General features: G+C 36.1%; 1 protein-coding gene and 1 long non-coding RNA gene across 3 annotated transcripts in view; both read left to right on the top strand.

Annotated features, from left to right (window-relative positions):
* Nucleotides 1-3515: 3515 nt before the first annotated feature.
* LOC110811155 (U5 small nuclear ribonucleoprotein helicase) overlaps nucleotides 3516-26653 on the top strand; it is a 76476-nt gene continuing 53338 nt past the window's right edge. For both annotated transcript variants that reach the window (XM_088211311.1, XM_088211310.1), the window contains exons 1-22: nucleotides 3516-3728; nucleotides 4187-4248; nucleotides 4355-4523; nucleotides 4959-5412; nucleotides 5562-5627; nucleotides 6372-6476; nucleotides 6573-6875; nucleotides 7624-7740; nucleotides 7831-7890; nucleotides 8520-8591; nucleotides 8681-8797; nucleotides 8895-9056; nucleotides 9433-9498; nucleotides 9630-9782; nucleotides 10261-10344; nucleotides 18517-18591; nucleotides 18682-18813; nucleotides 18987-19052; nucleotides 19430-19495; nucleotides 19572-19694; nucleotides 20635-20784; nucleotides 26268-26480. In XM_088211311.1, coding sequence (XP_088067437.1) covers nucleotides 3619-3728; nucleotides 4187-4248; nucleotides 4355-4523; nucleotides 4959-5412; nucleotides 5562-5627; nucleotides 6372-6476; nucleotides 6573-6875; nucleotides 7624-7740; nucleotides 7831-7890; nucleotides 8520-8591; nucleotides 8681-8797; nucleotides 8895-9056; nucleotides 9433-9498; nucleotides 9630-9782; nucleotides 10261-10344; nucleotides 18517-18591; nucleotides 18682-18813; nucleotides 18987-19052; nucleotides 19430-19495; nucleotides 19572-19694; nucleotides 20635-20784; nucleotides 26268-26480 — 2925 coding nt within the window. In that variant the 5' untranslated portion in view covers nucleotides 3516-3618. The remainder of the gene's footprint in view (nucleotides 3729-4186; nucleotides 4249-4354; nucleotides 4524-4958; nucleotides 5413-5561; nucleotides 5628-6371; nucleotides 6477-6572; nucleotides 6876-7623; nucleotides 7741-7830; nucleotides 7891-8519; nucleotides 8592-8680; nucleotides 8798-8894; nucleotides 9057-9432; nucleotides 9499-9629; nucleotides 9783-10260; nucleotides 10345-18516; nucleotides 18592-18681; nucleotides 18814-18986; nucleotides 19053-19429; nucleotides 19496-19571; nucleotides 19695-20634; nucleotides 20785-26267; nucleotides 26481-26653) is intronic.
* LOC148239776 (uncharacterized) lies at nucleotides 20797-23811 on the top strand. The gene is made up of 3 exons (XR_015816294.1): nucleotides 20797-22708; nucleotides 22811-23042; nucleotides 23230-23811. It is a non-coding gene; the product is annotated as an uncharacterized LOC148239776 (long non-coding RNA).

The following is a 26653-nucleotide window of genomic DNA, read 5'->3' as shown; positions in this document are numbered from 1 at the left end:
AAATGAAAAAAAAAATGCACAATAAATTTATATTGAATAAAATCTTTTAAAGACAAATATAAAATATTATATAAAAGAAAAAGTTAAATAACCAATAACATTGACTAAATTGGAAACAAATGAGGAACAGGCAGAATGGTAAAATTTGAAAGCCCCTGATACCTCAGCAGCTGAGGTGTCCTAGGGAAACTAATCTAGAAGTCACACACATAAAAATACGTTAGAAACATGTTGTCACCAAGAGAATGGATGAGATCGTGCCATGCAAGCATTCCGTGGTAGAGCAGAAGACTAAGGGAGGAAGACTTAAATCCAACGGTTTTGATTGCGCCTCCCAATTTAACGACCGCAATTGAATCATGGCCATTATAAATTGGGAAGTGGTTTAAAAAAACACAAAATTGAAACCCTAATTGATAATCTAGTGTCAGGGGGAGAAGGGAGAATAATGAGTGAATCCAAAAACTAAAACATCTCCTTCGACAGTTGCAGGCACCACTACTATAAGAGGTAGTTTCCTTTAATTTTTATTTTGTATTTTCTCCCTTAAATTCGAACAAAGACCCCTTAGTTTAAGATTATTCCCACAACAAATTCGGGTGTAATTTTTATGCGTTTATGTGCAACATAGGTGAAGAAGAGAGAGCCAAACCGCAAGTCCCTTACCTTGTCTAAGCTCTCAATAAGTGTAAGAATAATTTACACTTAAATTCCCAGATTCATAAGCTTAATTTGTATATGAATGCCCATAATCATTAAATAAATAATTTATGTAAAATATAAGTTTAATATCATTTAATTTATATTGTCTCTATAACGATTAACACATTGGTGTGCATGGGATATGGGATAATTGAGGAAATAGAGACGTTGAAGGAGTTGAGAGAGACGATTAGAGTCCATGGTAGGTTGAAAATTCAATGGGCCAACCTGTAATGACTTATGAGCTCAAACAGAGTGAAAGGGGGGTCGAGTTGGTGTAATTTAAGGATCCAAACCAATTAGTGACCCGAATATAGGTGGTTAGGAGGCCAAACCACTTTGTGGGCCAAATCAATATAATTAAGTAGCCCAATTCATGAAGAAAAATAAAATCCAGTAAGGTCATAGGCCCAACCATTCACTGGGCCTGTTAAAGAGGGAAATGGGCCATTCATAAACCCTAAATGGGTTGGTAAAAATAAAAGGTTTAGAAAAAGAAAAAAACAAAGAAAAATTACACAAAAAAGGAAAAAAAATAGAAAAAGTAGTATCAAAAACTAGTTTATAATATATTGGGTTAGAACAATCAAAAACTAGTTTATAATATATTGGGTCAGCTAACAGGAGCCTAATAGAAGGAAAATTAGTAAAAAGGTTAAATAGTCAAATAAAAGCAAGACAAAACACAATAATGATAATATTTAATAATAATAAAAACAATGGGCTTATGGGGCAAGGAAAAATACTTAAAGACCCTAATAGATGGATTTGGGACATAAATGAGCATAAGAGAAATGGTGAAGGAAATACATAAAAGTTAAGTAATCAGGTTAAATAGATGGGTTTTCGAACATGTGTATATTTTATCCAATAAGAAAATAAAATAACATAGAAGGGAATTTGATAAAATATTAGAATGGGTTAAGTAGTTCAATGGTAATTTAAAAAATTTATTTTTGTCTTCAAGAAATAGTAGGACGAACTAGATTATAGAGCTTAATTCTAGATATTGGGCAAAGATTTATATGGAGTTAATCGGGAAGTGTACTTAGTTTAAGGATCAAAGTGATAGCGAACCCTATTCTGTGGGCTAACTATTATATCGTATCGTATCGTATCGTATTGTGTTCATGTTGAACGTATCATATCGATGCCACATTAATAGTGATGATCTTTGTTGCTTTATTTGATAAAAATTAAAATGACTGCCTACGATGAAATTTCAAAGATTAAAATGTCATAAATATAATTGAGATAATAAGATGAAATGGTAATTTATGAATTGTAAAACAACGTATCATATCGTATTGAAAATGTGATTATATTATATCATATCGTGTCGTGTTATACTATAAATACGATAATATTGAATTTGTAATTATATTGTATCATATTGTATTGTAAATATGATTGTATAAATTTTTTGTATGAATATAATAACCAATTATATTATATTATACCGTACCTCATGGTAAATGATAATATACATTTACTTATAAATATGTAAGTAAGATAGCATATGGAGCAGCAGTACCATTAAATATATGGTGGATAGTATGACATAATAGTCAGAAAGTGATAAGCTTAGGGATATTCAAAATACTTATAAAATATCATCTATATAATATATTAGGACTAAACAATTAAGAATTAAATAGTAAGTAACCGTATAAGATAAATAGGATGAAATTATTCTTTACTCGAATAAAACCTATAGGGATGCAAACATGAGAACAATATTAGAAGGGAGAAAAAAGGGTTCATATATACTCAATTACTTTTGTAGATTCATATGTTAATTATTATTGCTGAGTATGTGTAGTCATCCCAATTCATTTTTTTTGTTCGAAATAGGAGAGTTAGGAGCCGAAATAGGAAGACTTGAAATAGTAAAAGACTAGGATTGAAGTACAAGATTTTTGTGGACATCTATCTCTATTAACTTAGTATTTCGAACTTTGAATTTCTATATAAATTATTAGAATTTGTAAATTTCACTTTATGATTAAATATCTTATTTGTTTGTAAGAGATGTTGGTATTTTTATTGGAATGAAATTTTGTTATGTTTATCCAAATGAATTGAAAACTAGATTAACTAATATAGATGGATACTTGTGACTTCCCTCCATGCATTCGAGTTGTTATAGGTCATGTCATAAAATTAATAATAAATATCTAAAATGTATACAATAAAAAATGATTAACAATAGAGATTAATTATTACGATTATTTTAATTATATTAAATATTTTTTATTGTTTTAATAATTGAAGCTATTTTAATTAAGATTTTCTATTTTTAATAAAAATATTTATATTAAGTATTATTTAAATTTAAAATAAAAATTATTTAATTTATAATAAATATAAATATTAACATAAGAATTTATTTTCTGAAATATTAAACTAATATATCAGGAAAGCATATAGTTACCAAATATAGTAGTCAAAATTATAACTTATCAGGCTGAGTTATATATAAGAAAAATGATTATTTTTACCTTTTTAATTTTATATTTATTATAAATCAAATAGATGTTACTTTTTATTTTTTGACAATAAAAAAAAATTAGAAATTGGAAAAAACATGCACTTAATAAAATAAAAAAACATACAGGAAATTTTTTAATAATGCTAAAAAATATGTGTTTAATAGAGTTATTTAAAGACTTATATTTAAACATTACAATTTTGAATATTCTATAGAAAAAGGATCGGTCGGTTTTCAGAGCAAGCATACCGGTTCAGACTCCCAATATCCGAACCCGGTTGAGAGTCGTATTGCATTCTGGTCGAACTCTTTCATTTTGCTGCCAGTTGATGGGCGCAAAATACTAAGAGACCTGCCTACTGCGCTCATAAGGAGACCCGACGAAGGAATGAAGGCAGAGCAACACAAACACTGAAAGGGCAGAAATGCTGGTTCAGCTCCCTCGATTGACCAACTCATTGAGAGAGCCGTTCGACGTCGACGATGCATATCTCCGCCGCAAAAACATCCTTCAAAATCAAGACAAGTCTCGCAAGTAAATATGAATTTTTTGTAATTTTTTTTTCATCCGTTTCACCGGGCTTTTCTTTTCTGTCCTCATGTTTTCTAAGTAATGGAATGAATTTGGTGGGGAGTTAATTATAGTAAAGCATGGGAGCTTGGGAAGAGAGGTTTTAAAGCAATCATTGGTCACGTATTTGCTGTTTGGGGACTCAGGAAACAAACTCCAGTACTGAATTTGTCTCTTGACTATCTGGATTCAATCTTTTTGATCAACTGTTCATTTTTTATTTAAGATAAAGAAAAGTAAGGCACGTAACTGAACATTTGTGTTATTTTGAAGTTAACCTTAACTTGAAATGATCAAGTCTTGTTTAATATATATTTTTTTCAATTAGAAGTCAAGTGTTAGTTTTATACAAAGTCTCTTGAAATTGGATATTCTGGATTCAATCTTCTTGTGGAATTAATATTTTAATTTTGGTGGTTTAGACATGTAAACTCACTTGATGAATCAGAGCTTGCAAGGAATATAGTTCATCGGTGGGAAGAAGGTATTATTTTAAGTTTTATATCACCTGCTATAAGATAATTGTTCATACGAATTGATACATGGCTTTCGGTAAATATGTTTCCATGATGATGGCAATGGTGGGGCAGCTTCTATTGAAGTGCGGGAAGCATACAAGCACTTTGTTGGGGCTATAGTGGAGTTAATTGACAAGGAAGTACCTTCTGAAGAGTTCCATGAGGTGGCACTTACTTCATACCGTCTTTTTTCCAGGCTAAGAGACGAGGATGATATTGATAGAATTGTCACTGAGAAGAAGTAAAGCTTCTGTTTTTCATGTTCCTATTCAGTCTGCTTTTATTGTTAATTAAATGAACATAAATGTGGTTTTCATTTACTTATTGATTGCTGCTTAAATTATGAATTAGTCAAGCAACGGTTCTACAAATTTGAATGCCTGAGATGAAAAGAGATTAGGGAACTGTTATTCATGTGATTGCTGCCGTTTAAAGAAGACAATGGAAGTTTTTGTCTTTATTAACTCCTTGAGTGAGCCTGGCTAGTGTGGCTTGGTCTACGGGGATGCTTCCTTTGAAGCAATGGTGTGCCAAATATTCACATTTTTAAATGCCTGATAAGATCAATAAAAGTAGAAACTACAACATAGCTGTCCATATTAATGTGTGTATGCATAAACTCAGATGGTAAAAAATAGCAAAAGTTTTTGATTTCAGTTAGTGATCTTAAATTCAGGTCAGAAGTGCAAAAACTTATTGGCCATGCAGTTTTAGATGCTAATCTGAAAAAGGTTGCTTCTCTAGCATGGGGACTTTCTAGTTTGCAACCTAGTGACCCCAAGGGTGCACTTGTTCCAGAGAGCTTTGTTAACGGGGGAAGTGATGGTTTAGAATTTGGTGCTGACTTTGTTTTCAAGCCACCAGCACGATTCATAGTTGATATTTCTCTGGAGGATCAGGAATTAATAGATGAGGAAGTCAATGCACTATCTTCTTCTCATCATGAAGGATGGTATGATAAGGGTGACTCAATAGATTATCAGCCTGCTTCTGATGGAGGTATTTTCAATTTAAGTTGGTTAAGAGATGCATGTGACCGTATCGTTAGAGAAAGTAATTCACAGCTTTCTCAAGATGAATTGGCAATGGCTATATGTCGAGTACTCGATTCAGAAAAACCAGGGGAAGAGGTATGTACCGGTGTCTTTCCTTTGCGAGGTTTATCATCTCTTTTTAGCACATATGTTTGGTATTATTGAAGTTCTTTAATTTTAAGTTTCTTTTCTTTTTATTCATATATACATATATGTATATTTGTATATTTTTTACTTGAGTGTAGATTGCTGGTGATTTGTTAGACCTTGTTGGAGATAGTGCATTTGAAACTGTTCAAGACCTTATATCGGTAAGAATATGAACGATTGATCTATTTTCTTGAATTTAATTGGCTTTGCAATGTTTTCTCTACCCCTGTTGCAAAACTTATTTGTATATTTTGGTGATTTTATATTTTTTAATATTTTCCAAACTTATTTGTATATTTAGGTGATTTAAAATATATATTTTTAAAAAGTTGATACGGTCTAAAGGTAGGCATATTCAGGGTTTGGTTAATCCTAGTTCTAGTAAAAACTATGAAGCAAACTAAATGGTTTGACATGTAGAACAACTGAAATCATATTTTTAGGTAATATCTTAAGTATGTTGATTAGAAATTCTGAAAAAATAGAATGTAATAACTACATTCAAAATTTAACATGAATTCTATCTGTAAATGGACCTTAGTTTATTTACGGCTGTCTTCTTGGTGATCTAGATATGAGGTCATCTAGAAACTCAGTAGCTTGAAGTCACGACCTCTAGATATAGTGCTCTATTCTTGTTAAATTTTGTTTCACTGGCTGATAATCACCAGGAGAGTATTTTCTTTTTGACCATACTGCTTTGCTAGGTTATCCTTGTGAGTGCAGGTTGACTAACTCATCAAATTTACGAGATATATTGGTTATAATATTATTGAAGGTTCTCCTCCCCTCTGCAACACCTATTTGTATACTTTGGTGATTTCCAGATTCTAGATCATTAATGGAGAAGCCAATACCATATTGTTGTTGTAAAGCATGTTTTGTTTTTCTTTTTCCTCTTTCAGCATCGGAAGGATCTTGTTGATGCATTTCGTCATGGATTGTTGGTACTTAAATCTGACAAAGCGTCTACAACATCCCAATCACGGATGCCTAGTTATGGCACTCAGGTACTGCTAAGTTTTGTAGGAAAAGAGTGTTGTCCATATTCTGTTTCCAAATGGGTTAGTTTGTCAGCAAGCCATGATATTTTTGTTCTCTTTTAGGTTACTGTACAAACAGAATCTGAACGGCAAATTGACAAGCTTCGACGCAAGGAGGAAAAGCGACATAGGCGTGGAACTGACTACGGGGCAGAGAATGAAATATCAGCTGCCAAATTTTCTTCTTTACTTCAAGCGAGTGAGAGGAAAAATCTGCTGGACGATTTGATTGGATCTGGTGAGGGATCCCATTCATTTGCAGTTACTGCTCTTCCCCAAGGTACTGTCAGGAAGCATTATAAGGGATATGAAGAGGTCATTATCCCACCAACACCAGCTGCGCAAATGAAACCTGGTGAAAAGTTGGTATGTCTTAATTTGTTATGTTAGGTCGCTTTTGTGAGCTATTACTGACATGCTGTTAAAATTGATGTCTAACCACGTGATCAAAAAGAAAAGCTGCAATTTCAACCGTTGCATGTAACTAGGATTGAATTGTTTCCTTGGCTCTCTTTGAGCAAGGGCTCGCTGTTTCTTTTTCCCAGGATGTGCTCTTATCTACTTTGAAAAAGATTATATGCCATTTTGTTTTAATGAGTTTGCTTTATCTCACTGTAGTTTCATGTTTTGAGCTGGAACGTAGCTTATCGTTTAACCTTGTTTAGAAACAGTCTCTCTCTTCCTAATAATGTTTCTTTGATGAAAAAGGATGCTGTGATTCTAATACAAGTTAAAAGGGATCCTAAATTTTGAATATTAGTTAGAAAGGTGATCCTTCTGTAACAATTGCTGACTTTATCGTATTGTAGTATGAGCAAACAGAATAAAGTTTGATTTTGCTAATGCTCTAATGATATGGGCCTTTGTAAGAGTATATGGAAATTGCAGGTTCTGGTGTATGTATCAATTATATTCCTGGAATACCTTTCTTTTAGGATTAGATTATATGGAGGGTTCAATATCCTCTATTCTGTTTAACTGTCTTATTTCAGTTCTGTCTTTCTCTCCCTCATTGCTCAGCTGCATTGATGCTTTTTTCTCATTTAAAATACCATTGAAGAATCTTTTGGCGTTGAGTCTGTTATTGCATTCATCCCAAGTGTTTTGTTGTCAGATTGAGATTAAGGAGTTAGATGACTTTGCGCAAGCTGCTTTTCATGGTTACAAGTCTCTAAACCGTATTCAAAGTCGAATATTTCAGGCAGTTTATTATACTAATGAGAATATACTGGTGGGTTGTATACTCTGCTCTTGCATTTATACTGGATACATACTGAGAAGTTTGCTTTGTTATGTTAAAGTGATTTACATGTTTTGGCAGGTTTGTGCCCCAACAGGAGCTGGGAAAACAAATATAGCTATGATCTCCATTCTACATGAGGTTTACAGCTGTTCTCTGCACCTGGCCTCCTTTTTCTCTTCTCTGGATTTTCCTTTCATGTTTTTCAGCTTTGTTCAGAAGTAGAAAATACAGTTTTTCTTCCCAACATATTTACATTGGGCAAATTACTTTCTTTTTCTCTGTAGCTATGGCCTTTACTTGATGGACATATATATAACCACTCTCTTTTTGGTTCTTGAACTCTATTACCAAAGCTGTGAAGAATAAGATTTCTTCAATTGGGAGTTGGAATTATGACATTATCTAGCTTCCACAGGAATGGGAGCAAATCTATGTTAAGGCCTTTCATTTTTTTTTCTTGTTTTCTAGGTTTCTTTTTTTTTTCCCCGTGTATGAGGATGCCTTATTCTCTCTCTTTTTATAATTTTTTGCTACTCTTAGTTATGCTTCTTCTTGTATATATAGATTTTTTTTTTTCAACTGGGTATTAAATATATTTATTTTTTAAAAGGGAGCTAAAGATAATTATCCTATTTAAGAATTTTGAATTTGAAATTTGTCCCAGGTAGTGGTACAAAATATTTAAAATCTTGCATATAATTACATCAAGCCCTTTAAAGTTGGATAGATGAGAGTAAATAATCTGGTCAGTAAAAATTCTTTTGCAGATTGGACAGCATTTCAAGGATGGTTTCTTGCATAAGAATGAGTTTAAGATAGTTTATGTTGCGCCGATGAAGGTCAAGCAGTGCAAATATTCTGCCCTTTTATTAATTAGTTGACATTTGGTATGCGGATGATTGATAATTCCTAATCATGTATTTTCTAGGCATTGGCTGCGGAGGTTACATCAACATTTAGCCATCGTTTATCTCCATTGAATATGACTGTGAGAGAACTTACTGGAGACATGCAACTCTCTAAGAGTGAACTTGAGGAAACCCAGGTTGGTTATTGCTAAGTGATACATGCTTTATTTTTCTTTCGATACATGCATGCAAGAACTAATGATTTAACTCCTAAATTTTACTCTTGTGAATCAGATGATAGTTACAACACCTGAGAAATGGGATGTCATTACTCGCAAAAGCAGTGACATGTCACTGTCAATGCTTGTGAAGCTTTTGATTATTGATGAAGTGCATCTTCTGAATGATGACAGAGGCCCAGTAATTGAGGCACTAGTAGCTAGGACACTTCGTCAGGTAATGTCAAACTGGGTCATCATTCTTCCTGCATTTGAATGATAGGGATGATGTATGTAAGTTGAGAGCATGCTCGAGCTTTTAGTTTACTAGAAATGCAGTTATATAAGTGGATTATAATTGAGCTTATAGAATTTATCTTGTAAATAAATTTTCTTCTAAAATTTATGGTTTTCTTTCATTCTTCGGTGCGCACCCTCTTGGTGCGCTTTGATAGATTTCTCTTTCTTACTGAAAGAAAAATGGAACTTTTTAAGAGTTGCAACTTATAATTTTGCTTTTATAATTTGTAAGAAAACTTTCTGTATAATGTTTGGCTGTTATAATTTCAACAAATCAGTTCATCCTTTTTTCTTGTATTTTGTGTGTGGCGTAGGTGGAGTCAACACAGACAATGATACGAATTGTAGGCCTCTCAGCCACTTTACCCAATTATTTGGAGGTCTGCAGAATTGAATTGAGAATTAATTCTCCGTATTTTTTTTTTTGCGTCCGATAATCCCAGGTTCAGATTTCTCCTTTGCTTTTGGCTCTCTAACATGGATGAACTTTTCTTTTGGTTTGAATGCTCAGGTTGCACAATTTCTCAGGGTGAATCCAGAGACAGGCCTCTTCTTCTTTGATTCTAGCTACCGTCCGGTGCCTCTGGCACAACAGTATATTGGAATTAGTGAACAGAACTTTTCTGTGAGAAATGAGTTGTTAAATGAGATATGCTATAAAAAGGTTTTTGTTTCAATTTGGAATCTCTCTCTCTCTCTCTCGCTCACTCGCACTTTATATCTCTCTTTTTTCTCTTTCTTTTTCTCTACTAAGAAAATAATTTATCAAAAGAGCACCAAGTGGGTGCCTCCAATACAGACTTGGTAAGCATTCTTCATGGTTTTCCAAATAGCTACGATTGAGCCTATCACTTAAATGTGTGATCACCTAGACAACCATTCTATCTAAAGTTGCTCCTATATCTCTCATTCATATAACCTAAAAAATGAAAGTGGTATGGAGTTAATTGATCTCTTACTCCACTGGTCTCTCTTGTGACAGACATTACCAAAGAGCCCAAAAGTTTCCTAGTTGTTGATACAACATTCATTCTAGATAAACCTGTGAATGAGAAAAGCATCTGCCATTCAACATCTCTTATACATGCAACTTAAAATTATAGAAGACAGGCAGTTTACTATAAATGATTCTTTGATTCTAGGTAGTGGATTCCCTTAGGCAAGGTCATCAGGCAATGGTATTTGTTCATTCTCGAAAGGATACTGCTAAAACAGCTGAGAAATTGGTATGTTCTTTTTGTTCCAAGATTTTTGGATGATTATTTGACTTTGATGACTATTTCACTTTCTCTGTTTTTCTTCTAGTCGAGGTGGGTGATGGGTGTTATCTTTTTTATATTTGAACAATTTAACTTTATACCCATGTGCTGCACATGATTCCCTGCATGCTGTCTGATACATTTTCATGTGTTACTTGTGCATGCATTTTGTATTGAAAGTTTTAAGTTAATCCTTAAGCAACTTCATTGAGCACTTCTCCGGCATAATCTGGTGTGAAGATGATCTATCTTTTGTTTTTAGGTTGAGAAATGCTTGATTGCATGCTTGCAACCGGCAGAGCTTAGACCCTTACCATCCTCCTGGATAGGGAAGGAAGCAACCATTTGGCTGGTGCCTATGGTCAAAGATGATTTAAAGATTTAAATTTGTGATTAACACCCTTGCAGCTTCACACCTGCACGGACACATTTGGACAATTTACGACATTTTAAGATTTTCTTGAGGCTTTTAGCTTGCACCCTATAATAGTGGAATGGGGTTTAGAAAGATAGAAAAAAAAAAAAAACAAAACAGAATCACATGGATTGACATTCTGCAATCACAGGGATCAGGAGAAACAGTTTTTGAGTTATCACAACCTCAATTCCCAGACTTGTTAAGGCACTCAAATCTGTTAAAACAGGTCAATGTAGTTTATCCATAAGCTGTTTACTTAGCAATAAAGTATCACCCATTTATTTATATCGTGTCTAAATAACCTAATATGTATAGTATAACTAAAAAGGAAAGCAATAATAGAATAAGATTTCTGACTAAATAAGTAATAGTAAAGTAATTAAAAGTTAAATAATCATAGCATTTAGAAAACTTTGTTAGATGGGTACTGCATCAGTTTGGTTTTCCTGCATCTGGTGTAAGTTGGATTCCCCTCCACTTGAGTTTTTGTTTCCCTTCTCAATATGGTTATGGTAAGAACAAGGGTCACGATGCTATGGAGATGGGCTACGTTCACTGAATTCTGGTGTTATGGTGGATAGAAATTCAAGATCTTTGAAGATCATTTGCAACTCCAGCCACTGCAGACAAAGGAAAAACTCTACTAGTCTCTCTAAACTCTCTCTCTCTAAAATTCTCTCTCTGAACCCAACCTCCGCTCTCACCCAAACTCTCTCCCCCTCTCCTTCTGTATCCCAGCACAAAACTTAGCTCCCAAGAACTCTACAATGGCCGGGTCGGCTGTTACTGAGCATGCTAGACCCACAAAATGACCTCTTTTCATTCAAAAAGGTTTGTCCTTATCGGAAATAAATCCTTCGACATTCTCTGTGAAGGAAAAAAGATTGATGTTATCAGAATCATCGAAAATGGTCGCGGCATTAGAGTACCCATTACGATGTGTAAAGAGGAAGTGTCCTGGATTGTGAATGCCTTGAGCGATTTTTACTGGAACAAAGGTTGACGAACGTTGGGGAAGAATTTCAAAGGCCGTTTCCACCATCTTTTTTTGGCCTTGGGCTGGAACCGAAGAGGTCGATTCCTTGTACTCTAAGAACTGAAGGAAAACTCCGAGAAAAGGATCTTCATTCCAGACGGGTATGAAGCTGGTGGGTGGTGGCGCATCATGAAATCCATATTTGAACTTGTTGAGGTCCCTATGGTTAACCCCTTCATAGAAAAAGGAGATTTTGTGAAGACCAACTCACCCTCGCCTTTGTCAAGTCGAAAACCTGCCACGATTATCTTATGCTGACCAAAGTGTAATCACAACATGCATTTTTCTCCTCTTAACAACAGAGACTTCTTAGGCGGCAATTCTTGCATCACCATCAGAAATCCTTCCTTGGGTGAAGAAGAATCGGCCCGACTCGACCCCTAACGTCCTGAAGTTTGAAATTCAAAATTATCCATTTGTCAGGGGAAAGGCCGCCAAGGCAGCAAGAGAACCGACCCTGTTGATGGCCCAAAAACCCTCTAACCGTGAGACTTCAAGGCAAACTAAAAGGCCCAAATACACCTTGGCGGAAAAAGAGAAATGGACAAATCAAGCTGGGTCAAGTAAAGTTACAAGCAAATTGTCCTGTCCGAAGGTGTTCTCTAAGAAGGTTGAGTTGGTCTGGAGGAAAAAGAAAAAGCAACCAAGTCCCACCGAAACAAAAATCTCAGCCGAAACAAAAATCTCGAGTCGAGTTCATGCCCTAACTTGGCTCCTAGTTCTGTTGAAAACGACTTAAAGACATGGCTGCTTCAGCTTTCTGCTCCAATATTTGGACTTCCTCTTCCTCGTCTAGCAAATCAGTCTCGATTTTGGAAGAGGAACAACGATCAATCACGGGAGCTGAGATGGTTGTTCATGGTATTGACAAGGAGAACACTCTGGATAAAGATTCGCAACTTAAAAATGAAAGAACCCTACCGGATATAATACGTGCTCTGGACACCCTCATCAGAGACAATCTAAGGTCTGACTCCCAACGTTTCTCTGATTGGTTTTTTAACGTCTTTTGCATCAGTTAGCATTTCGGTGCTTCTTTTCCTACTCAAGAAATAGATGCACGAGAGTTTTTGGTTGAGTGGGCGAATGAAGTGGGGAGTACCAATAATGAGCCATTGTTACTGGAGCACAGTAAAAAGAAGCAGAGAGGTGGTGGCCCAAAAGAATTCAAAAGACTTCAGCCTTTTATTAATTACGATGGGCAAAGCAAGAAGAACAAAGAGGGTGGGGATGAAATTCAGATTACCAAATGATTGATAAAATTCTTTTTTGGAATGTATGGGGCATAAATGACCAAAGGAAAAGAACAATCATTAAAGGCTGCCTTAACCGCTGGAAACCATCAGTCATTTGTCTTCAAGAAACCAAGATGGATACGATAAATGAGAAAATTATCGGCCGCCTCTGGAGAATGGATGATGTTGGTTGAAATTTTCTTCCAGCCAAGGGTTCTGCTGGTGGCATTCCGATAATGTGGAGGAAGGACCGTGTGTATTGCAACGATGTAATTCTGGGTGAGACCAATCTGTCCTGTCTTTTCTCTAATTTACTTAATGGAGATCATTGGTATTTTTCTGGAGTTTATTGGAGAGGCAACAGTGAGGAACGCAACATGTTAGGAACTGAACTATCACATATTAAGAACTCCTGGTGTGACGGGCATTGTGAGGGGTGACTTCAATATGGTTCTGAAAAGTTCTGAAAGATCAAGTGGTTATACGAGTTCAAATGACATTGAAGAATTCAGCATACTCCTTGACAGTTTGGAACTCATTGATCTTCCCTTAATTGGGGGGGGAGCATTTTTCTTCTTCAAGAATTGACAAGTTCCTCATCACCACCAATCTTCTCGCTGTTCTCCCTAACTTAAACCAGAAAATTCTCTCTAGGCCAACATCTGATCACTTCCCCTTTCTTCTGTCATCGGAAGGGATCCAATGGGGCTTTATTCCCTTCAGGATTGATAATAAATTGCTGGTGCTGGACAGTTTCAGGAAATTGGTTGCTGGTACATGGTGTAAGTCGTCTATAAAGGGTACGATTAGTTTCAGAATTGCTACAAAACTAAAACTCCTAAAAGCTGAAATCAAAAGCTGGGCTAAAGAGACTGGCAGAAAAGAGGAAGAAGGCATCAGTGATATTCTTATAGAAATTGATGATTTAGACAGAAAAGAGGAAAACTTGCTGCTATTTACTGAAGACAGAGAAAAAAAGAATATGAAGTTAATGCTCTCCAACAAACTTCACATGGAGGCCATATCTTGGAAACAGATAGTCAGAAAAAAATGGATTAAAGATGGTGACAGATATTCAAAGTATTTCCATATGCTAGCAAACCACAGAAGACGTATCAACTATGTGGAAGAACTGACTATTGGAAATAACAAAATTAAAGAAAATGAGGCTTTCAGGAAAGGTGCAAAAGACCATTTTCAGAACTTATACTCTGAATAGCATGAACACAGACTGCAGCTAGATAATCTGTCTTTTAACAGCATCTCTGAATGGGACAGAGAGCAACTTGAGGATAAATTCACCGAAAATGAAATTCTGGACTGTCTTTGTGAATGTGATGGTGATAAAGCCCCCGGTCCGGACGGTTTCAATGTCAAGTTCCTTCAAACTTTCTGGGATGTAATCAAAGGTGATATCCCTGAATTCCTCAATGACTTTCATTGTCACAGCACCTTTGTGAGATCTCTTAACTCTACTTTTCTGGTTATGATTTTGAAAAAAACCAACCCTGAACATATCAATGATTTTTGGCCAATTAGCCTTGTTGGGTGTATCTACAAACTTCTTTCAAAAGTTCTTGCTAAACGACTCTCTAAAGTTTCTGGCAAAATCAGTGACTGTGACATGAGAGGGTATGGAGATGATCAAATCAACTTCTGAAACCCACTCAACGTATGTAATACCGAAACTATAACCATTTAAAATAAATTCCTCCCTCTAATTGAATCTATAATCTTAAAAAGAAAGTAAAAACAAAAACTAGAAAAAATAAATAAGGAAAGGAAAAATATCACGGATTTACAGATAAGTTGATCCTCGCTCCTTGGCTCAACAAGACTTCTGAAAACTCTTATTTCCCAAAAAACTTGAATAAGCTAATTTTAGTAAAAATGTTAAAAGAAGAAAAACTGAAACTCTCAAGAATTCTCTCAAATTGATTATCAAAGGTTGTGTTTACATTATAGGGGCAAATGTTTATTTATAGCATTTTCCGGACGATTTAGATACGTACAAAATTTTGAAATAATTTAATAACATAATACTGTAAATAAAATTCTATCTTAATATAGGATAAATACATAATAAAATAATTATTTTATTCCAAATAAATTAAGTAAATATCATAAGGGATAAAATTAGAATAAAGTAATAAATAAAATAATGTAAAGTTTATCCCGTGTGAATTCCATGTAAAACACATGTGGAAATCACATTAAAATATTAGGATAAATAATTAGGATTAAAAATATAATAAAATAATAGTTTAGGATAATCCTAAGAGTAAAATATTATATAATTAATTCTTAATTCAAATAATAATAATTAAATAATGAAGTGATAATTATCATGTGAATTTTGGGTTGAAAAATCACATGGGCCATGTGGAGGAAAAAAGTCCAAAACTTACCACATACACACCTCACTGGTGCGGGTTAGGGAAGCCCACACGTGCGCGTGCGGCTTGGGCTGGGCCCGCACGCATGGCCTTCGGGCCTCATTTGTCCGTGGCCCGCCCGGGTTCCTCCTCGGCTAGGCCCGTGGCTGTTGCTGGGCCGGGCTTTTGGTCCAATTTCTTCTCCCTCGGGTGCGGGTCTGCTGAATCGGGTCTTGGGATGATGGCTGGTCTTCGGGTCTTCCTGATGGGCCTCGGTTGGTCCACCCACATGGGCATGCGGCATGGACCGCACGTTCTTCTCGGGCGCACGGCTCGCTATGCCACAAGTTGGGGCTAGCGGATCGGGTGGTGGGCCGGGTGACTTGGGTCGCCCACCCGCAATTATCTCCCCTCCGTGCATTGTTTCGGACACGTTACCTTCGTCTTCGAAGATCAATCCGAAAGTCCATAACTCTTCGTTGTTGATGCTTTCTTGGGTCGGTTGTCTTGGTGGCCCATAAGGCTTCCCGGTCTTGATGGCATTGATGATCCATCTTATCCGATCTAAATTTGCACGAACTGGATCCTTGGGGTTCATGAGATTGTGTGTTGTCATCGAATCTCGAATCCGTTTCTTTAGTTCAGGCTTCTCCCCAGCTTTGTTTATGAATTGACGTGAAATCTGATGGTTGCTTCCCAAGCAATTGGAAAGCCCTCCTAGGGTCATGTTAGACTGTCAGCATGCTTTTGTTCCCGGACAACATATTTCAGATGTTATATTGATTGTTAATGAGATTGTCAATGATACCACTAGAAATAACAAAAAGGGTGTTATGTGTAAGCTTGACATGGAATAGGCTTTTAATCATGTTCATTGGGACTTTATTGACAACATGTTTAGAAGAATGAGTTTTGGCCAGAAATGGAGAAGCTGGATCAGATTTTGTATCACAACCTCCACCTTTGCGGTAATGGGTAATGGAGGACCTTCAACATTTTTGCCCGCTTCAAGAGGATTAAAGGCAGAGTGACCCACTTTTCCCTCTCATTTTTATCATTGTTATGGAGGCCTTAATTAATTGAGCAAGCAAAATATCTGCAAATGCTTAAGGGTATTATTGTTGGTAAGCGAAATAGAATGATTGAGATCTCCCACTTATTTTTCGCCGATGACACTCTTATCTTCTGCCAACCAGAGACTCGATCACTTATTCTCTTGAGATGCATTCTAAGATGTTTTCAGACCGTCTCTAGTTTAAAAATCAACCTACACAAGTCTGAAGTTGTTATTTTGGGTGCTGGTGATGATGATATTAGCTCACTCAATGCTGCATTAAACTGCAGAATATCAAATCTGCTTATCACTTACCTTGGCGTGCCACTGGGAGCTAAACATAATGACAAGAAGAAATGGGTCCTGATTATTGATATGCTGCAAAACAGATTAACCTGGAAAATTTTTTTTTATCCAAGGGAGGAATGTTTATTCTCATCGAGAGGACACTCTCCAACTTGCCTATTTATTTTCTTTCGGTGCTCAACATTTCAACTACGGTTGTGAAAAAATTAGAAACAATTCAGTGCAACTTCTTATGGGGTGATGTGGATAACGGAAGAAAAAAATACAATCTTGTCAACAGGAATGAAGTCAAAAAACCAGTGTGGGATGATGGTTTGGGACTGAGAACCCTTGTCAAATTAAACAAAGCTCTCATTGGGAAATTTATTTGGAGGTACTGGAATGAAACAGAAGGTTTATGGAAAAAAATTATAGATTGTAAATGGTTTGATGATGATCAAAGGGGCTTTTCACATATCTATAAATATGGCACAAGCCTCTGGAGGAACATCATGAATATCAGCCCGGCTCTTCTAAATTGTACTGATTGGATAATTGGAAATAGTAACAAAGTTCAATTTTGGAATGACATATGGTGCGGGTCGGTTTCTCTCAAGGACAGATTTCTACAAATTTATGCCATCTCTAGCTTCAAAATTGGCCTTGTGAGAGATGCAGTCACTCCTGGCAGCCTTGACAGTTGGAATGTCACTGTAACGAGGAATTTACATGATTGGGAAATTGAAGAATACGAAAACCTGCTTCTCACACTGTACCACATTCATTTAAAACATCAAGAAGATAAGTTGCGCTGGAAATACAAGAGCAATGACCGCTTTTCTGTCAGCTCATTTTATGATTTTCTGGATGGCCAGATAAAATGCAATCAAAAGAAATTCCCTGCCAAAATCACCTGGAAATCGGGTGCCCCACTCAGGATATATTTTTTCGCATGGGAAGCAGCAAGGGAAAAAATCCTAACTTCGGATAAAGTAATGAAAAGAGGAATACCCATTGCAAACAGATGCTTCCTCTGTAAATCGTGTCCGGAATCATGCAGCCACCTTCTTCTTTGGTGCCCAATCTCTCATAAACTCTGGGCAATGGTTCTTGGCCTATTGGGGTTATCTTGGGTCATGGCAAACACTGTCTCCGGTGAATAGTATGCTTGGGAAGGTCTCGGTAAAAGAAATAAGTTTTTCCAACTCATTCTTCTCACTATATTTTGGGTCATTTGGAAGGAAAGAAACAAACGTGCTTTTGATGGGAAAGAACTTGACTTCAATACCTTAAAAGACAATTGGTTCCACTATTTTGGTGCTACTATATTAGGGCACGATATTGATAGTCGTAGATTTTGCTTCAATTGTAGATATACTTATTGATATGTAAATTTTGTACATGAGCGGTGCCCCCTTGGCACCTGTCATTAATACTCTTCTATACTTCTCTTTCAAAAAAAAAAAAAAAAAAAACTCCAGCCACTGCTTTGGGATTGATTAATTTTCCTGAGACTTCTTTGGTAAAAGGCATGTGGTATATTTTGGGGGTGTTTCTTCAGTTATTTTTCAAGGCTTGTGCTGCATTTATATGGAGTTTTGACTTTCTTTTTGTTGTTCCTTTTTCTTATGTTGGAGAATCTTTTATCCTCTGTTTATTGTATAATTACTCAAAATATTGAGTCTAATTAGTGCATGTGCTTAACTGTTCCATCTTTCCTATATCATGTTACACAGGTTGAACTTGCTCGCAAGCATGAGGATCTGGAGCTTTTTAGGACTGATAACCATCCACAGTTTGCTTTAACCAAGGCAAGAAGCAAAAAGCTTAATTGTGTAGATCATGTAATAATTATTCATTTATCAAGCTTTATCTCATGGACTCAGTTGAATGAATTTTAGAGGGAAGTCGTAAAGTCTAGAAATAAAGATCTTGTCGAACTGTTTGAAATGGGCATTGGTGTTCATCATGCTGGGATGTTGCGGGCCGATAGAGGGCTTACTGAACGACTTTTCTCTGATGGACTCTTGAAGGTACAACCTTTCACTTAGCTTTTAGCACTTCTTGGCCAATATTGGTAGATTTTCTTTCTTTTTGTGTGAGTATATCTTATTTACGCTTGTTTATATTTCTTTCACTCTTAATAATTTCTTCCTTCTCTGAAAAAAGGTGTGTACATTTTCTAAGCTTATGTTTGTTGTTTTAGGTGCTTGTTTGTACAGCAACTCTTGCTTGGGGTGTGAATCTGCCGGCTCACACTGTTGTGATTAAGGTTTGTCCATAGTAGATACATTATTCATATATATATATATATCCATTAGTGTTTAACTTTGCCACATTTTCAACTTTCTTTGGTGGGTTGGCTGTAATTGTACACAATCATCTCTCTGCTCACAGTGTTGTGATTAGGGTTTGTGCATAGTAGGTACATTATTCATATATATCCATTGGTGTTTAACTTTGCCGCATGTGAGCTTTCTTTATTGTGTTGGCTGTAATTGTAGGCAATCATCCCTCCAGAAGTTGAATTCAAGGGACTTTTTAAATAAAACTCAAATCATTTTACTTTCATTAAGTAATTTCTTGGTAGGTTTGGTTTTGTGCTCATTTTTTCTTTTTTCCAATATTTGGTTCTGAATTGTCCTTCAGGGAACCCAGTTATATGATCCGAAGGCTGGTGGGTGGCGGGACCTTGGCATGCTGGATGTCATGCAGGTAAGAGAGTTTTCTTTTGAAAACATGTTTTTTACTGCCAAAATCCATTTTAAGTAGTGTGATTTCTCTCTTTAAGATCTTTGGAAGGGCTGGGAGACCTCAGTTTGACAAAAGTGGCGAAGGCATCATAATCACTTCACATGACAAACTGGCATATTATCTACGACTCCTAACAAGTCAACTCCCCATAGAAAGTCAGGTACTCCTAGTTCGATAGACTTCACTGGCTTAAAACTTTATGTTTGATGTATATATATATATAGGTAGAAAAAGAAATGTTAATAGAAAAATGGTGTAAATTCAGAATCAGAGAATAAGACATCCTCCTGGAGTTTTCTTTTAGACAACTCAGCACACCAGCACACCCAAGCCGTAAATATTATTGTCCCATCTTTTTTTGAAAATAACATTATATCTAAAAATCTGTACTATTTAAAATTAAATTTTTTTTTTGAAAATTTTATTATTTCAACATATTTTAAAATATATTAAGGGTAAAATAATCATGTACACCCTACGCATATGTTTTAAATATATTAAGAGTAAAGTGGTACATGAATGGCACCCCCTTGGTGCCTTATCAATACAATTCACACTTTGTATTTAAAAAAGGAGTTAAGTAGTCATCTTACCCAAGTATCAAATATATAAAGTTTTCTTGGATTATGTAGTACTTTGTTTTACATGGATTATTCATAGTATAAATTTCTTTTTCCGTAAACCAATTATTAACTTTCTTTGTTAATCCTAATTATTCATATGCTTTGTTTAGGTTTTATGGTTAAAATAAAGGAAAAAAAGAATAGAATTCCAATGAAAATGTCAAAAAGGAAGCATAGCAGAAGAATAACACAGAACTGGTAGAATCTCCTGCTTTCCTATCATATCAAGCCAAGAAGAGCAACTTCAAGCTTTAATGGACCAAACGAAAGCATCATCGGGATAAATTTTCTAAGCAATTTTGAATGTGAAAAGAAATTTTTGAAGTTCGCGATTAGATTAAAATGAAGTAAATTTTGTGTTAGTTTTGCTATGTGATACTAAAATATGTGCATATGTTCATTGTTTGATTTTTTTTTTCTCTTTAAAAACTTCTGATGAAAAGTTGTGGTCACTCATTAAATGCTGTCTGTTTGCAGTTCATTAGCTCCTTGAAAGATAATTTAAATGCAGAGGTGGCCTTGGGTACTGTGACCAATGTGAAGGAAGCTTGTGCTTGGCTTGGTTATACCTATCTCTTTATCAGGATGAGGTTAAATCCTTTGGCGTATGGAATTGGTTGGGATGAGGTATGTTATCCTGTTCTTGTTCTTTTGTTTTTTTTGTCCATTCGATAGAAAAAGAATTATATTAAGAAGAGAGAAAGAGAAGAAAAAGGAGCAGAGAATTAAATATCCTCTCAAAAAAAAAGTAGAAGAATGGAAAAGTGAAATGGTCTAGTAACCCTTAGGGGAGAGCAGGTTAATCTTTATGCAATAAAGATAGAGTAATTAGGAAGTGTGCTGTTCGTCCCAAACTTTTGGCTGCTTGGGTACTGGAAATCTTGTATAAAAAATTTGTCGGTATTGGGTAAATGGTTATGACTTGTTCCATAAGAACCTAGTTTTGTGAGGCAGAGTGAATACTTTTATAGCAAGCAGCTCTAGTATACACAAAAGTTGATGGAAGGCCATCTCTAGATTGTATCCCCTTTTTTCTCCTAATGTTCCCTAACCACATCCTTGAAGGTATGATCTTGAAGCCACATATTATCAAAGCAGAAATGGGTAGGGCCCCATCGGATGCACTGAGATTCCAGTCAGATAGGAAAGTGATCTGACACAGGATGTGGGAACAATCCCTGGACTAGATCAGGGAAACTATCTTCCCAGCACGTAGTGATTAGAAATCAGTCCAACCGGAAAGAAAGAGTACCTTGGCGGTTCACGGACACGTAAATTGTCCAATAGCTAGAGGGAGATCTCTTAATTCACATCCTCGATAAATTCATTGAATCTGTGGATAGTTGTGGTGAGCCTATTGCTTCCTAATTTCTCTTAACGGGAATCTACAAGCATTTAGATATCCTCCAATGCACCATGACTGACCACATAAACCAGATAATGAGTATAATTCTTCATAAAAATTTGATCGAAATCTGTACCTTGTTGGGGCAACACATTTGTAAGCCAACATTTACCTTTCCCCTTAACATTTAATAACACCATCAAAGGTAAATTCTTCTTCAATTATTTCCACTTTTTTTGCAAACCAGGTGTCCCAGATTACTAGCATCCCCCCCACTGGCCCACTAGATGGAAGGATTGCCCATTCCTTAAATCTACTCTCCCACACACTTCAGAATAGAATGGTGTTAACTTTGCAATTTTAGTTTCTTGCAGCATTACCATATCCTGGGTGGCTCTTCCTGAACCCTCTTTTACTTGTTTCTTTTTTAGCACACTCCCAATCACATTAATGTTCCAGCTAATCATTTTTATTTTTCACCTAAGTCGCCCTTGCTTCACATAACTCTACAGACCACTCCTCATGTTTCCTTTTCTCCTCTCTTTTTCCTCTTCTTTTGTTTCTACGAACAAAGTCCTAGGGGTTACTATTAGCTTAACCTTTTCCCCTCCTTTACCAACCAAATTCAAGTTCAAGTTGGTCATTACGTCAGGATTTCCCTGACCTAGATTTATCATTATGGCTATGTCCCTTCCCTTTATTTCCTCCATCTTTCTTAGCTCAAGTTGGCCTCTTGCATTATAATTTCAAGTGGGAATGGGTAGGATACCTTCACTTGGTAAACCACTACTCTCCTTCATCCCTGTAATGACCTGAAAAAGATGGTTAGAGATTAATGAAGGGAATGTATCGTTACCCGAAGACTTCTGCATTTTTGCCTTAGTGTTTAAGCGATTCTCCAATATGTTCTCTAGTCCTCGAGTTTTATCAGTGCCTCTATCCTTCTTTTCCTCAACATTAACGATATACCCGTTAACTAGCTGCCTTGAATACGCTGACTCATTTTCTTCTTGAACAGTGAACATTAATTGTAGTCCTTCCCACATTTCCTCTATGTTTTCTTGCGTCTTCTCTTCCGGTTTTATTTCTTCACTCCCTTCATCAGCAATGGACAGGGAATAATAAGAGGAATTAGAAAGTTGGTTGTCACCAACTTGCTCTTCTCTCTGCTCGGCATTTGTGTTATCTTCTTCCTCCTCTTTGAAGGTGGTGGGCTAATTTTCTGCTTCCTTTCCTAATCTCAAAATTTCTAATATCTAATCTTTTATCCAATCTCTTATTAAGGCTTTGGTGTGTCTTTTTTTCCAGTCTCATTTGCAGTAAAAACCAGGTCATCAGCGTGATTTTTCCCTGGGAGGATGATTGATTTAAGCTGCTGCTGTATGGTAATTCTCATATGGTCATTTTGGTCCATTCCCCGGAATTGTGGATCTCTCGTTTGGTTGTTCTATTCGGTTACCAAGCGCCATCTGGGCCCGGTTTTTGGCTTGATTCATTCTGCAGAAAAGGCTGGATTCGCTCTACTTATCCAGGTTTGCAGGTTTGGGCTTCAATATCTTCCGATCTTCTCCTCCCTTCACAGTCTTCTCCAAACATGGCAGCCTATTGTTTTGAGGCCCATTTTTCTTTTGTGGCCTGATTTGCAAATCTTGCTTATTTGCATAGACCTCTCTATAAGTTTTCTTTTCCTTATTGTACGTGGACCTTACTCTTTTGCTTCCTGCCAGATCAGCAGTAATATTTGGAGAGTATCGTGGTAGCCGTTTCATATCTCCATCTCATCGTCTCCCAATCTCGCATTTTGTTTTGCAACACTTCTGATTGTGCGGCTTGATGTTAGCGTTTTTAAAAATTGAATTGGGCTAACCAAACTCTGGCACCGGTGCTCCGCATGATGTGCTCCACTTTTAGGTGTGCCCAATTGGTGCTGTTTCTTTCTCGATGCAATTGGTGTGTGTAGTATCCCTTTTCACAGCACCATTTTGATACATTGTGAGAGCCATTCTGCTTCAGCATTACTCAATAACAAGGTGAAGGGTTTCTTTCCAATTGACTCCTCCAGCCGTACTGCTGCCAACTCTCCCCTCTTCCCTCCTGTATGAATTGTTGAGATTGTTCATCTTGAAATCAAATAATTCTTGGAGACCTTAATCTCTCACAACCAAGTTTTGCTAGATAGGATGGCATTTCGAGCCTCTTTATGGGTGAAAGCTCATGGAAAATCTCGTGGTATGTCTATATCAGAGTTATATAGGAGTTGTGAGGCAGTTATGAACTGATTTTGGTTGGGTATGGTTATAATTATATTTTGTTTTGGAGCATTTCATAAGAAGGTCCTAAGATGATATCTGATTCTCTTTATTATGTTTTACACTCTATCTTTGATAAAAACTTCATTTTTATTTTTATTTTTATTTTTGAAAAATAATGTTAAAAAGTAACCATGAATTTTGGTCCAAGAGATGCCAAAATAGACATCCTATCCCAGAGGGGTTAAATTGGAAAGAATATTTCCTAAAATCTTGACATTTCTTTCCAGTCAAATCACACACGAACTGGCGAATATAGCTCCCCTAGAAAGTGCTTTGCTTTATTTCCTTTAGCCAAAATCACAAAAGAAAAGGTAATAAACCCCTCAAGATGATGAAGAACAACTAAGACACAAAAAATGTCAAATAGTTACGACCAAGGCTTCAAAGCCATATCACAATGCAAAAGAAGGCAACTTTGAGTTTGTGCAGCTTTATAGCATACACCACACTTAATCTAAGAAAGGGGAATGGCCTCTTATAAAAGCTAGAGTCACTTTCGGAGGGCTCCTTTAAGAGGCAAAATATTCATTTTGGAATGCCACCTATTTTGTTGCAAATTGGACTTGCTCTTATATGTGCCACAAAGAGTTAGCTTGTAAGGAAAAATTGCCATAAGCATTTAGCAGGTGGAGGTATGATATCGCCGGTGAGGTATTCATCTCGGCTCTTGTCTCGGATGAACAGCAGCACCGATGATGACCACTGGAGATAGTTGTTGCCATTTAGTTTGTGTCCGGTAATGAATGACGAAGACTGTTCAATCAAACCATGGTTGATGGGTGCGGGAAGATAGGAACCCGAGAAAACTTCGGGTGGAGAAGACGGTAGCTCACCTGTGGCCATCTGTGACTTCGGCTCAGTCGGGATGAAGCTCCTGGATAAGAATTGCTCTGATACCATGAAGTTTTGAGAGTGAAAAAATTCTCTTCTACTTGTCTTATTTCCTTCACCAGGAGGTGTTTATTTATAGGAAATGAATACAACCAATTTCTAACAGTTTTACGGGGGAACGGAATAACAATATATGGTTACCAAACACACCTTAACCATTTGATGATTCCTCCCACTAGGCAAACAGAAATTAAACCAAATTCCCTTCTATGATTTTCTACAACCCCAATTCACTTTATTGTAGGCCTTGTCAGAATCCAATATATAAAGACCTGGTGGTGTTTTCTCAATCTCTAAACTTTACCTCCTCATGACCGATGGGGGAGGCATCTAGAATTTGGATACTCCTGAAAAAAACTCACTGTTTGGAATAGGATGATCTTCTTTGCTTCTCTTTGGATGTAGGCCCACTGTTTCCTATGGTGAATGCCATTATCTACTTTGCAAAGGGATTAGGTTTCTACTATATCCTAAGGGTGTTTTTGTTTTCTCTTTTGTACTTTATATTTTTGTAGAAGAAAAAAGAGAAATATTATAAATAGGATACTAAGGTATGCTACTCTATACAAGAAAAAATTTACATATAATCAAAAGAGAGGAAAATATTTTAAGGCTCCCTAAATCCTCTCTAATATAGAGTGGCTGACCATTAAAGAAAATGCTCAAAGTCTAGAATCAACAACTAGCAGAAGGAGAGATAACGCCATAAAAACCCTCTTGATCCAAATGGTAGCCATCAAAATGGGGGATATAAGCTTCTACTTTGTTTTGTGAGCTCTATTGTCACCCACACCATAATTCATCAACCATTGAACCACTAGCAGTAACCGCCCATGAAAACTTAAAGGAGATGCGAGTATCATACCCTTCTCTCCACATGCCAAAAGGAAATGGTTAGGGGATTCACTCGTTTGCAGACACATAGGGCACCCATTGACAATGAATCTACACCTTTTTCCCAGTTATGAAAAATGAGGATTCTGAATCAAGCAGCTTGCCATTGAAGAATGCAAAAATAAAACATTATTTCAACAATAGTACTAAAGTTGTGTTTGGTTAATTTTCATTTGATTTCCAAATAATTCCTACCTAATCTTTATATTAGTGGGGACAAGGGGTGAGATCAAACGTAAAATATATTCTAATCCTATACCTTAAGAGTAATATAAAAAATAAGAGTTAGGAATTATGTGGGAATGAAATAAAATTGAACCAAATAAAATGTAATAGAAGTCTTCACTCCTCTGCTTGGTTTTTTTTATTTTAAGTTTTCTTTTTTTTTTTTCGTTTGTTCTAGTTGAAGTTTTGAGGAGGATGTCTTATTCTCCATTTATGTACTTTCTTTCTCTTCCTAATATACTTATTTTTCTATAAAAAAAGGAATTTCAGTTATTCTCCTTTGTGTTAATAACTTCAGGCACCATGCAATCTGGACCGTTTCAATGTTAAATCTTTGCCTTCGCTGATATGTTGTTATATATTGGCCAGTGCTGGTTGCCGGAGCTTCTCTTATTATATTTGTAATAATTGTGCTTATGCATATTTATTGTTATGCCTGGCAGATAATTGCTGATCCAACTTTGGGTTCAAAGCAAAGAGCTCTTGTAACTGATGCTGCACGTGCTCTAGACAAAGCCAAAATGATGCGGTTTGATGAGAAAAGTGGAAACTTTTACTGTACAGAGTTGGGTCGGATTGCAAGTCACTTTTATATTCAATATTCTACTGTTGAAACTTACAATGAAATGTTGAGACGGCATATGAATGACAGTGAGGTTATTTCTTATCAACATCGAATGTCGTTTTTCCACCAGTTCATACTTGGTTTTTGCTATAACATAATGGCTTTGAACATAGGAAAGGATGTCTTAGCCTGTCAGTTTTGATATGATGAATTCTAGTCATCAGTTGGATGTTTAAGTTTTGATCTTTCCAAAAAATTTCTCGT

Source organism: Carica papaya, chromosome 9 (genome assembly GCF_054855325.1).
Source record: "Carica papaya isolate Zhongbai chromosome 9, ASM5485532v1, whole genome shotgun sequence".
NCBI lineage: Eukaryota > Viridiplantae > Streptophyta > Magnoliopsida > Brassicales > Caricaceae > Carica > Carica papaya.
This window is presented reverse-complemented; position numbering and strand designations above follow the sequence as displayed.